Source organism: Poecilia reticulata, linkage group LG5, assembly GCF_000633615.1.
Source record: "Poecilia reticulata strain Guanapo linkage group LG5, Guppy_female_1.0+MT, whole genome shotgun sequence".
Classification (NCBI taxonomy): domain Eukaryota; kingdom Metazoa; phylum Chordata; class Actinopteri; order Cyprinodontiformes; family Poeciliidae; genus Poecilia; species Poecilia reticulata.
The window spans coordinates 22,968,922-22,981,551 of NC_024335.1; the positions used below are offsets into that span (position 1 = coordinate 22,968,922).

General features: G+C 35.8%; 2 protein-coding genes across 2 annotated transcripts in view; both read left to right on the forward strand.

The window, feature by feature from the left end:
- The window catches only part of LOC103465113 (inter-alpha-trypsin inhibitor heavy chain H3-like), a 17,556-nt gene extending 12,932 nt beyond the window's left edge, over window positions 1-4,624 (forward strand). Inside the window, exons 14-23 of the mRNA XM_008409686.2 lie at window positions 309-344; window positions 514-549; window positions 713-766; window positions 1,439-1,486; window positions 2,304-2,366; window positions 2,990-3,097; window positions 3,200-3,368; window positions 3,666-3,814; window positions 3,960-4,044; window positions 4,131-4,624. Of these exons, the coding sequence (XP_008407908.1) occupies window positions 309-344; window positions 514-549; window positions 713-766; window positions 1,439-1,486; window positions 2,304-2,366; window positions 2,990-3,097; window positions 3,200-3,368; window positions 3,666-3,814; window positions 3,960-4,044; window positions 4,131-4,245 (863 nt within the window). The 3' untranslated portion in view covers window positions 4,246-4,624. The remainder of the gene's footprint in view (window positions 1-308; window positions 345-513; window positions 550-712; window positions 767-1,438; window positions 1,487-2,303; window positions 2,367-2,989; window positions 3,098-3,199; window positions 3,369-3,665; window positions 3,815-3,959; window positions 4,045-4,130) is intronic.
- A 510-nt stretch (window positions 4,625-5,134) lies between these two features.
- Window positions 5,135-12,630, forward strand: part of LOC103465112 (inter-alpha-trypsin inhibitor heavy chain H3-like) — a 22,037-nt gene continuing 14,541 nt past the window's right edge. The window contains exons 1-13 of the mRNA XM_017304642.1: window positions 5,135-5,809; window positions 6,444-6,604; window positions 6,747-6,851; window positions 6,962-7,124; window positions 7,213-7,317; window positions 8,084-8,212; window positions 8,349-8,465; window positions 8,567-8,735; window positions 8,933-9,043; window positions 9,944-10,125; window positions 10,227-10,406; window positions 10,485-10,609; window positions 11,313-11,479. Of these exons, the coding sequence (XP_017160131.1) occupies window positions 5,738-5,809; window positions 6,444-6,604; window positions 6,747-6,851; window positions 6,962-7,124; window positions 7,213-7,317; window positions 8,084-8,212; window positions 8,349-8,465; window positions 8,567-8,735; window positions 8,933-9,043; window positions 9,944-10,125; window positions 10,227-10,406; window positions 10,485-10,609; window positions 11,313-11,479 (1,786 nt within the window). The 5' untranslated portion in view covers window positions 5,135-5,737. The remainder of the gene's footprint in view (window positions 5,810-6,443; window positions 6,605-6,746; window positions 6,852-6,961; window positions 7,125-7,212; window positions 7,318-8,083; window positions 8,213-8,348; window positions 8,466-8,566; window positions 8,736-8,932; window positions 9,044-9,943; window positions 10,126-10,226; window positions 10,407-10,484; window positions 10,610-11,312; window positions 11,480-12,630) is intronic.

Sequence of the window (12,630 nt, forward strand, 5' to 3'; positions counted from 1 at the left end):
ATTCAGCAAGTACTTTTACTTTTAATACTTAAGTATTTTTAAAAGCCAGTACTTTTTTTACTTTTACTTAAGTACAAATGTTAATGTGGTAGTTTACCTTTACTTGAGTACATTTTTGTCTGTGTATTTGTACTTTTACTTATGTACATTTTTTGAGTACTTTCTCTACCACTGGTTAAACCCATATATTTTTGGAATAATTGGCATATCCCTGTCTACAGTTCACGTTAATGTGCAGAATAAAACCTCAATATAACTTTTTAATTTTCTATGTGATTTTAACATTATCTTTTCTTTGTTTTGAATAGGACGTGTTATGCTCGTTCGACGTCCTGGTCAACATGGTATAATAGGCCACACACTGTCATGAGAATAATCACATAAAATCAGCTTATAGAGAAAGTCCAGTTTCTCTATAAACAGTTTATGTGTGTCTGCAGAATAAAACTATCTCAATATAAATTTGAAATTCACATATATATGTGATTTTAACGTTATCTTTGTTTTGAATAGGACGCGTTGGGCTCCCTGGACATCCTGGTTCATACGGTATAATAGGCCACACACTGTCATGAGAATAATCACATAAAATCAGAGCTTATAGAGAAAGTCCAGTTTCTCTGTAAACAGTTTATGTGAAATTATCTCAATATCATTTTGAAATGAACGGATGTGTGTGATTTTAACGTTATTGTCTCTTTGTTTTGAATAGGACACTTACGACCTCGTAATTCTCCTCCTTCACATGACGACAGAGAGATTAGAAGTAATGCACGAGACCTAGTTTCTCAACATTGTGTCTAAATAAAATTAATGTAGCACTAGTGCAACCAGTCACTAGAAGAAAGAGAAAAAATGTCTTTGTGATATGTTTGGATAATCAGAGTGAATGCAGCACAGAGAAGGAGGGGAGAAATGTAGAAAAGTTGAAGCCTGAACCATTTGAAAATCATTATAATGCTCTGACATGAAGCTTTCTAGGAATCAATTAAGGGAGACAAACCTCTGTTTAAGTGTCTGATAGGCAAATCTGAGTTTTAGCAATAATATGGTTTGACCACATTTTTAACTGCAACCTGTGCATGTTATTTGAAACAACACATTTTTTAAGATTCATACACTCATAACACAGCATGCGATCCGTTTATGGCAGATCATCACTTTTTGGCACAACACCAGCAAATTTCAGCTCATTAAATCACTTAAAGCACTTTTTCAGTGTCTGGTACATTTCTGCTTCATAAAAGAGCTGCGCTTACTGAATTGATTAATTATTTACAAAATCCATATTGCTTTCAGCGACAGTTAATTTAAAAAAGTGAAAAGGTAAAACACTTTTATAATTATCTAGTACTTATTGTTTCTAGTGGTTATTGTTCCTTTTGAAGGTCTGATAAATGACTGCGTAATTTCAATATTATGACCTCTTTCTTTTCAGGGTGGTCCTCGCGTTCAATTGATTTATCGGCTGATTACGATGACTCAAGTATGACACATCACACAAAATTTCTACTATAAGCAGCACTGCAAAAAGCATTTCTTGATATCGTCAATGATAAAATCAAGGTTTTCCATTTTTTTAAATCAAAAAAATGAATTCATTTAGACGAAATGTCTATTTTTGAAATCTTACATGGCACCTTTAGATATTTTTTGTACATGAATTCCTAGCAAAATAATAATAGATGTTACATGTTACATGAGCGACTTGTTTAGGGCCATCCCCCAGCAGCTTAACAAATTCAAGTCAAAATTGTAATTTTTGTCAGGCCACTCCAAAACCTTGATTTTGTATTTTTTAGCCAGTCAGAGAGGGTTTTGCTGGTGTGCTGTGAATAATCTTAGTGACAAAAAAACAAAGTACGTCTGATGTTCAGAAAGGAGAAAGTTTGGCCCTCATGGTTCCATTAATTATGACACTTTGGCCTGAAAAGAGCAAATATGGAAAAAATACTTTGACACAGCACCTTAGCTCACCTCATGTTGTCAGGCAGGTTCTAGTTACATGATGTCTCGATTCTAGAAATCTGCCTTTAATCAGTACAATCAATGAAATTAAATGTATAAGCTATAAATGGGTTAATGTTACTTAATATCTAAACTAAATTAATAAATAATAAATGAGGTGACAAGTTTCATTGATAGAATTTGTTTGTTCTGAAACCTAATTGTGACAGAAAACAAAAAAATAAACAAAATACTTTTTCATAGTGATGTAAATACTAAACTGGTTAAAGCAACTGGTTAAAGAAATCTCCTCTTCTCTGAGATTAAGTTTTCAATAGATCAAACTTTGTTTACAGATATTTACGCCACTAATGTTGCGATGGCTCAGCCGACGGAAACGGAGATGACAACAACACCTGGTAACGTATTATGTATCCATTAGTTATGACACTTTGGCCTGAATATTTTGTATTCTGTTCTTTTTTATAATTTTTATTTTTTATTTTGGAGCAAAAATAGTTATGTAGGTTTACCGCCTACATAACTTCAGAAAAGTGATTACTTTTTCAAACTGTCTGGTAGCGCAATTGGCAACCCTGTTGAAGAAATATAGGGAGAAATTAGCATAATAAGGACAAATTGATCTGAAATTGATGAAATAACATGAGAAAACAGATCAGACAAAACATAGAATGCTACTCTAAAATGAAAAACAATAAACTATACAGTAAGTTATACTGTATTGAGTTTTTCCTTTTCAGTACTGAAAAAAAAGAGAATATGTGATCCGTCTTAAGTAGTTTAGAAGTAATTTATTAAGGAAGTTTATCCAATTTAAGTTAAATAAATAAATGTAACTCAGTTACTTGTGATCATTTGAAGCTATTTGTTTAAGTTAGACCTGCATTCTTTTTTATAAGAATAATAATCATCATCAAATTTCCGAAATTGAAACTCAGATTATTTCCTCTGTTGCTGGAATGAATGATCGTGTCGGTTTATGACATCTGTTTTTTTATACAAACCTTTTCTCTCCGTCCAGCTCCTGTTTCTCACAGATTTTTGCGGAAAGCTGAAAATCAGCCTCTTCCACTTTGCTTTGATGTCAGTGAAGCTGCCATTTTCAAACTGCTTCACCATCCAAGCAAGGGTTCGTAACGTTTCTATTTGTGTCATTTCAAGATGAGATGTTTGTTTTCAAAACTTCCATGTTAAAATGGTCTCCACCTTTATTTGATGTTCTTGGTATCAGAGCTGTTTGTAAATGGCAAGCTGGATTCGCTAACAAACGGAGGCTTCACTAAGATCGTTATTCACTTCAGCGCTGACCAGCACATTGAGGTTGATCCAGAGGGAATCAGACTTCATCAGGGACAGACCACGACGCTGTACACTGGACAGGATCTCATCACAGCTGGACGGTGACCTTCTTTCATTTACATCTTCCTTCTAAGAAACAACAATTATCTTCAAATTTAACACTGGGCTTTTTGCAATAGATTTTTTTTTAATTATCACTAGTTTCTGAATTAGAGTGTGCAAAGGATCTTGATTAAAATTCTACTTAATGGTACTTTTGGTGTATTTGTCGTGATAAAATGACAGATTTCCAGTCCACGAATGCTCCAAAAGAGATTTGGACCTTCTTACCAGAGCTAATGTGATTTTCTAAAGGCTGGAAAACAGAAGTTAATCTTAGGCTGTGTGCATTTTTCTAGTCTTACAGTGATCTTGCGTGTCAAAGAAATAGATGTTGCGGTTGAGGACGTGCGTTTGGTTATCTTCATTCACGAGAAGGATGGGAACAAATTCCTCTGGCCTGTTTTGCGGCAGACGCCATCTGCCGACGACACTGAAGGACTTTTAGGTGAGTAAAAAGTTGTTGTTTTTTTCCCAATTGTGAACGTTTGGAAAAGATTCACCGACTGTAGCTTGCAGCGCATCTAAACACAGTATCTCAAGATTATTCTGTGACAGCTTTTTAATGCTAAGTCCTGCATGTTTGAGTGCAGCTTTAAAACCAGCAGACTATCAGGTGCGTCTGCAACAATCTGATGGGAAACTGAAGCTCAAAGACAGAGAGGCTCCTGCTGTCAGGTATATTTTGCATTCTGTTCTTTTTTATAATTAAATTTTTTTTTGGCAACAAAAATAGAGTTGTTTAATTCTCTTTTTATTCCCAGATCCTCTGCAACTGACTACAGCATTGCCAATCCTGTGCCAATGAACTGTTGGCTGGTGGGAGCTGACTTTGCCCTGGAGAGGACTTTGAATGATTACTTTGTTGCTCAACTTTAACTGGAAGCTATAATGAATAACCAAATGCACATTTAAAACAACATTACCAGCATTCAAATGCCTATTTGTCAGCATCAGTGAAAAAATTATACCTTTCTAAAGTATGTTTAAAGAAATTTAAACAGAAATAAAAAACGTTTGTACCATTAAAGGAGGTGAAAGGAGCAAAAATGAAACCCATTAATGTTCAATAACCTTATCAAACACTGTTTTAATGCATATAGATCCTGGAAGACTTTTGTTGTTATTGATTGCTGTTTGTTTAATTCCTTTGTTCAGAATTCCTTTATCTGAATAAAGGAATTCAGATATTTTATATTTTTGAGATCATATAAGGTGATCTCAAAAATATTAAAGGTGACCCCTCAGATCTTCTGGTTCTGGGGATGCAGAGCAGACGCAGCATTCAGTTTCTGTGCACCACAGATTTGGAACAAACTTCCAGAAAACTGTAAAACAGCTGAAACACTGGGTGCCTTTAAATCTCAACTTAAAACCCACCTGTTTAGAGTTGCTTATGGCTAAATTAGGGTTAGAGTGCGGGTTTTGTTGTCTTCGATGTTTTTAATGTTTTTATCTTTACTTTTAATATCTTTTTATTTCTCTTTCTCGCTGTTTCCGTTTTAATGATGCAAAGCCCCCCGGAAAACATCCCAGTTAAACGACGTTTAACTAAAGTCCTACGGGGTTTAGAGTCCCAGTTGACGGCATTCAACTAAAAACCTAGAGGTTGGAGTCCTTGTCAAATGGTGTTTTTGAGGGTTAGAGTCCCAGTTAAACGACGTTTAACTGAAGTCCTAAAAGGGGTGCGGGTTTTAATGTTTTTATCTTTTTTAATCTTTTTCAAAATCTCTTTCTCACTGTTTATTCAATGTCACATGCTGTTTTTATTTTAATTATGTAGAGCACTTTGAAATGCCTTGCTGCTGAAATGTGCTATACAAATAAAATTTGATTGATTGATATAAGGGTTCTGGCTCATATATCGTTTCTTTCTCTCTGTCTTGCAAAGCTACGCTTCAAAGCAATTTACCTGTGTTTGTTTTTATGAAATAGCATCTTGACCATATCTTGTCTTATCAACATCGTCAAAAAGCCTGAAAATATTTGAAAATGTCATGAATAAATTTGAACTTTAAAAACAAGTTATCTCTGTGCCTAGCTTGTTTGTCTAACAAAGCATGTTTTCCGGTCAAACTGTCTCAATTATATAACTTTTGTAGGTTTACAAATTACTGGAATGGTGTTCACCAAAGATACGTGAACAAAGTCCAGAAGCTGGACATTCAGAATCAATCGTAAAGGTTATGCACATAGCAGGATTACGTCAAATTTCTGTTGACTGAGTGGAGGAGGATGGGTGGAGCTTTCATGTTTTATTTTTTTTGTTCTTTCTACATGATTTGGCTTTTAAAATGGGTACAAACAAGAACTCACTTTGAGTTTATCGGAAAGATCCAGCTGGTTCTGTTTGAATCTGCTCCGAGGTACTATGGGGAGCGTTGTGGAGCAGATCATCCTCTTTGGGCTTCTGCTGGCTTTGGCTGCTGCACAACCAACGAAGGTATAGTAACAACAGGACAGAGAAGCACGCTGCAAAACAGCAGGATGTATGGATTACCTGTTTAAATACTAATTGTTTCTGTAGAAATGTATCTGTGGGTCATGATCTCTGCCTTAGATAAACAACAACAACAGTTTAGGGAATGTTTTCTCTGTGGTTCGCGTTATTGTGATTGTATTTTTGCTTTGTTCTGTGTGCTCATAATTTATTTAGTTATCATTGCACTGAAATGTGTTATTGCTCGTGAAACCTTTAGTGTTGGAGAACATTGAACGCCGTCTGAAATTGTCCAGTTAAATTTATGAGTAAATGAGAAAGAAAGATGCAAATATATGGTACTTTATTTTGCAGTGTAAGTATTGATTCAATAATTCAATTCACAAAGTGATTACTCACAGACTGTGATAGAAACACAACATAAAAATATTTAGTATTTAGCTTAGTATCTGCTTAATTACCTGTTAATTTGTTTAAACTGTTAAATTTTACCCATTAATGCTTTGATTTATAATCAGTGCTTTTAAGTCCCAGGAATCTGAATTGTAATATTATTATTATTATTATTATTATTATTATTATTATTATTATTATTATTATTATTATTATTATTATTATGCTTTCTGGGTTCATGCAGGATGACTGGGACATTTACAGCTTTCACATCAACTCCACTGTCAGCGGTCGATATGCCACCACTGTCATCACCAGCCGTGTGGCCAACCGTATGAATCAGTCAAAAGAAATTACCTTCCATGTTCAGATTCCCAAGAATGCCTTCATCAGTAAATTCAGAATGTAAGTTAAGGGAATCTTAATAAGTCAACATCTAATGATGTATTTGTTTAACCATTGCTTCAATGTTAGACAAAACATTGTATGCAGGATTTTAGAGAGAAGTATGCAGAACATAAGCAAAGGCCCTTTTTTGTGCCTGCAGGATGATGGACGAGGAAGTGTTTGATGGAGTTGTGAAAACTAAGGAACGAGCTCAGCAGCAGTACACTCAGGCTGTGCTTCTTGGACAAAGTGCCGGGATTGTCAGGTATAAGATTGATTTACTTACAGGTCTGAATTAGATGCCATTTTTGTCTCTTCCAGTTTCCACAACTAAAAAAGTTAAATTAACTTCATGCGCTGATTATTTTGTACTAGTTCTGTAGGGAGAACCATGGAGGAATTTAAGACCTCTGTAACAGTAGCGGCCCACAAAAAGGTCACCTTTGAGCTCACCTACGAGGAGCTGCTGAAGCGAACCCACGGCAAATACGAGCTGCAGATCCACGCTCGCCCCATGCAGCCTGTCAAAGACTTCAAGGTTTGCTCATTATCCATTATAACTTTCCCTGATAACTGCTGTTTCTCTTGTATGGTCTTCTGTACTCTGTTTTATTTTCCAAACGTAGGTGGATGTGCACATTCATGAGAAAGCTGGGATCAGGATCATTAATGTGAAAGGAGGACTGAGCACCCTGGCTAATGCTATCACCAAAACACACGCAGACAAACAGGTACAGCTGGTTCTGGTGGTGTGTGTAAACACACCACTTTCTCTCCACAGTCTAGAAGTTTGGGAAAGTAAAACCATAAATACAAAGTGTCCCCTAAAACGCTTACTACAGAAGTACAACGTGACTTTTATGTCAACTCTACACACACCGACAAAAGTACAATCATGCAGTATCATGTATGTAAGCAAGAAAACTGTCAATATTTGATTTAGAAACTAAATCACAAGAAATTCAGTGTAAATCTAAAAATACCCGATATTCATAAGAATACATTTTGGCTTCTTTTTCATTAGGAAATACATGTTTTCAAACTGGAAGGATCAACTTTATTTCATCGCTTGAACTTATCGCTGTTGAACTCCAGACAGGGGTGGTGTCCTTCAACTATTAGACGGTTCTCTGTTTTATCATACCTGATCCTGAATTAGGTCACAAGCTCTGTTGAAATTGATTTAAAGCCGACGAGGCGTTTCTACACTGACTGGGGGCGATTTGAACGAGGGCCTCACCTAAACGTTGCAGGACGCTGACCTTCAAGAACTGAAGTGTGACACACTTCCAGCTGTAATAAAACCTCCAACAAAAAGATGGCAGCTTTTATAGCAAAAGAAAATCAGCTTTTGTGTGATTGTGGTTCAGTAATTATGATGCTCATTTCAGATGAACTGATAAATCAACAATTTAAATAAAACGTGGAAATGTAATTAAATTAAAATCATAATGTTTCAAGTGTGCAACATGGGGTTTATCAGTTTTTTTCCCCCAGGCGTGGGTGCACTTCTATCCAACTGTGGACCAACAGAAAACTTGTGAGAGGTGTGGAGAGCAAGGTTTGAATGGAGATCTGGTCATTGTTTATGACGTCAACCAAGACAACGGACTGGGAGAAATCAAGGTAAGATTTGATCCACAACATTATTTTTTATTGCATTTTACATCCAAAGCTATTCAGTATATAAACCAGCTTCTTATTCTTTTTTTCATCAAACATACTGCTTTGCTTTTCCAAACTTTTATTTACTTACGATTAGATTTTAGATGGATACTTCGTCCATCACTTTGCTCCATCTGATCTTCCCCGAATACCGAAAAATGTCGTCTTTGTTATTGACAAAAGTGGCTCAATGCGCGGCAGAAAAATGGAACAGGTAAAGTATTTATACATCTCTTCTTTTTTTATGTGATTTATCTCACACTTGAAGAAAAAGCTTCAGAAGTAAATCATATTTTGAATGCGTCTCTGTCACAGACCCGAACGGCTTTAATCCATATTTTAAATGACCTGGCAGAAGACGACTTCTTTGGTATCATCACTTTTAATCACGCCATATTTCACTGGAAAAGAGAACTTGTTCCAGCCACTGCTTCAAATGTGGAGAGAGCTAAAGAGTTTGCACAGAGTATTCATGACACCGGAGGTATGGCCTTTCAGTAAATATGAATAATGCAAGGCTCCACAGTTGTGCAGTTGGTAGCTCAACTGCTTTTCTGCAAAAATGTCCTGGGAAAAACCCCAGCCTGATGTGGATAGATGGATCCACTTAATGGGGTGATGGATGGATAATGTGACATTTTGCATGATGACGGCAGAGAAACATAATTTCTTCTTTCTCAGCTACAAACATCAATGACGCGCTGTTGGAAGGAGCTCGCATGCTGAATGCACAAAGCAGGGAAGGCTCGGCTTCCATCCTGATATTTCTCACCGACGGAGACCCAACAGCAGGTTAGACAAAAATAACACAAAGTAAAATAATTAGTTCTTCAAAAGCAGAATCTAAAGCAAAGCATTTCCAACGACCCCTTTAGAAAACAGAATTTGGCTATTTTTTTACTGAAAAATTGAAGTGATATTTTGAGGTTTTTGTGAATTACTTATGAGTTATAGACCATAAGCTAAGTATTGATGTTGGTGTATGGCTACTTTGTATTAATAATACTAATTTCTAAGTGGCGATTTATAGATCTGTTTTAATTGTTTTAGTTTTAGTTTTCCTAAAACTAAAACAATTAAAACTCAGTTCTAAAATGATCCCAGACTTAAATTTCCAAGTTCTTTTACATTTATATATATTTTTTTTACTGTAATTTGCATTTTCATCTTGCAGCTTGATCTATCATAACATTCTTTAACTTAATAGCATACAGTTTATAACATTACCCATGTCTATTCTCTGTCAAATAATACAATAGTCATTATTTCTTACAGTAATTTCCTTGTTGAGGTTTCTGAGAGTTCAGTTACTTTGTAATTATTATTACAAAATATTTTTACAAGGTTTTACATAGCTATTTTTTTTTGTTTTTAAGAATAAACAACAATAGATTAATACAGTCAGAATAATGATTAAAATCAGACCTTTTTTTTAAAAGTTTTGTTGGCTCTAGTGGCCTTTATTTGAAGGTAGTTTGACAGGAAGGAGGGTTATGAGGAAGGGGGAAGACATGCGGCAGATGTCACTAGGTTGGGACATGAACCTGTGACTAATGTCTCAATGCATGGGCCGCGCTTTGCCCCTGCGCCGCCACAGCACCCCAGAATCAGACCTTTTTTAACCTACCTTCAGATGCTAACTGCTGGTTTAGAAAATTTGAGCCTAACTTTTCCTGTTTTCTGTCCTTTCAGGAGAAACAAATTTTGAAAGAATACAGTCAAACGTCAGAGAAGCTGTTGCAGAAAAATTTCCACTCTACTGTCTTGGTTTCGGCTCTGATGTCAATTTTGAGTTTTTGGAGAAAATGTCTCTGCAGAATAATGGCGTGGCAAGACGGATTTATGAAGACTCTGATGCCGATTTGCAGCTCAAGGTATCCTCCTCCTTTTCACCACTTATCCTTAAACCAACTCATTTACCAAGTTTGTACATTTAAAATTCATTCTGTATTAATTTATTATTGTATGTTAACAGGGTTTCTATGAAGAAGTGGCCACTCCTTTGCTAATAGATATTACAATGACCTATGTGGGCGGATCCAATCTAACCCAAACAAATTTCAGTCAGTATTATAACGGTTCTGAGATCGTTGTGGCCGGTGAGATCACTGACAACAACGTAGAAACCTTCACTCCCCAAGTCGTGGCTTACTCAGTAAGGACCAATCCATAGCACACAACTACAGTGTCCTTCAAAGTTAAGTTGACCATTAATAAGTGGTATTTTTGACAGAGCAACAGAACAGTGACATTTTCTAACACGAGTGGTTCTACGGACCAGCCCAGGGAAACGGTGGCTGAAAACCTTCTGCAGAGGGTTTGGGCCTACCTCACAGTGAAACAGCTTCTGGACAGAGAGTGAGTGAGACATTTCTTCTATTCTGTCCTTGTTTTGGTAGTTTGTTATATATCGGTCTCAGGACTGTTAGAGAAGCTAGTGATAAAAACAAAAAAAATGAAAAAATTAATAAATGATGGTGAAATTGCAGCTGACTGAAATTGTGCAAAATGATCTACTTGTTTTAAATATAACACAGTTGCTTTAAGCATTGTCTATGAGACTAAGGAACTAGTATGAGGTACAAGTGGAGATGCTTTACAGGAAATTATTTGTATTTATTATTATTGATTGATGCTTCATAAATGCTGTAAATACATCCAGAACAGAAAATCTGTGGTTTTATTTCATGTGAAGGCAAAATGCCATTTAACTTGTAATACAAAATTAACTGATAAATGGTTAGATATTTCCTTTTACATTACCCGCACAGAGAATAAAAATTAGCTCCTATTATACTAATGTGTGAAAGAATACGCTTCAAATTTTCATATCATTTTTAAGCACAAACAGAAAATATTTTCAAAGGGAAAACATCTTATTTCAGTATAAGGAAATGTGTATATTTAAAAAAAATTTAAAAACACAAGAAAAACATTGTTGTGAGGACCTTTACTCTTTGTTACTCTGTTCAACCTTTATTGAACATTTTGTATAAAAGTGGCCTCTGATTTTTTTGCTGCACTTTATAATGTCACATTATGACAATATGCTGTGATACAGGCTGCTGTTATCTGGACCTGAGAAAGAGAAAGTGAGCAAAGAGGCGCTGGAGCTGTCCCTGAAGTACAGCTTTGTGACCCCACTCACATCCATGGTGGTCACCAAGCCTCAGGGGGAGGAATCCGTCCTCCACAAACCCAAAGAGGGGAAAACGCCACAGTTCACAGGTCGAGCATTGTGTCCGAATTGAAACAAGTCCAGTTCTTTTTCTGTTATTTGTTAGTTATCTTTTTATGTCTTTGCCAGATATTACATTTCAAACATAAATGTAGAAATAACTAATTTAACAAGTAAATATTTTTGTCTAAAATGTTGCACAGGTGGGATAAAACTATTTATGGTGGAGTCCTCAAGTGTATTTGTGCAATATAGTCCAGAAATGTATTGATTTTGAGGTCAGCCTATCTGGGGCCGGAGCAAGATTAGACGGACCCACATTCAAGCCACTTTGTATCCAGTGGAAAATTAATTGACATATTTATCTTGTAAAACTGATTATTGATACATTCTGTCTCCTTTTTATCATCCCACTTTCTCTCTTACTTTCCTCTTCTCTTCCCTTCCTGTCGCTCCTTTATCTTTGTGTTTTTTTCTTTAGAACAGGTTTTCAGTTATATTAATGACAAAAATTCTTTCAGTCCAGTATTACCATCCGACTGTGTCAGACCCACAGTGTTTTCCTCAGAACAGGTTTTTGATTATATTTCTTACACTGGTTTTCCAAATCAAAAGAATATTAAATAGTTTCTAATAGATATAAATGGAAATCATTTTAATATTCTTATCCATTTCTTTCACGGGAGCAATATTTTCTGCCAATTATTCTCCTAATCCTGGTAGGTTAAGTACAGTATGTGAATGTTGCATTGAAAGTAACAAAACACAGAAGTTTATTACCAGCAAAACCAGTGTTTCTCAACCTTTTTTGTGCCAGCGCCCCGCTAGCCTTTATCCAGGTCCCTCAACGTCCCCCACCAAAGAATTTGTAGGCTACTTTACACAACATGCCAGTTTAAACTTTGAACTATTTGCAAAAACGACTGAGGTCTGCTACATTAAAACATGGATAGAACTGTAACTACATTAATCATAGCTCTTCTTCTCTACAGTGTCAGTTTCTGGTGGTGCAGCTCTGTGCTGCCTTCAGGAAAATGGGACATCAGAGTATCATCTATAAAATTTCACCCACATGGCATTTATTGTACAAACCAGAGCTTTCAGTAGAAAAACAAAAGTTCCAGGTCCTTTTAATGCCATACAAATATGAGACAGAAACATGGATTATATCTTTATATAGACATGTCTATTGATTTATAGA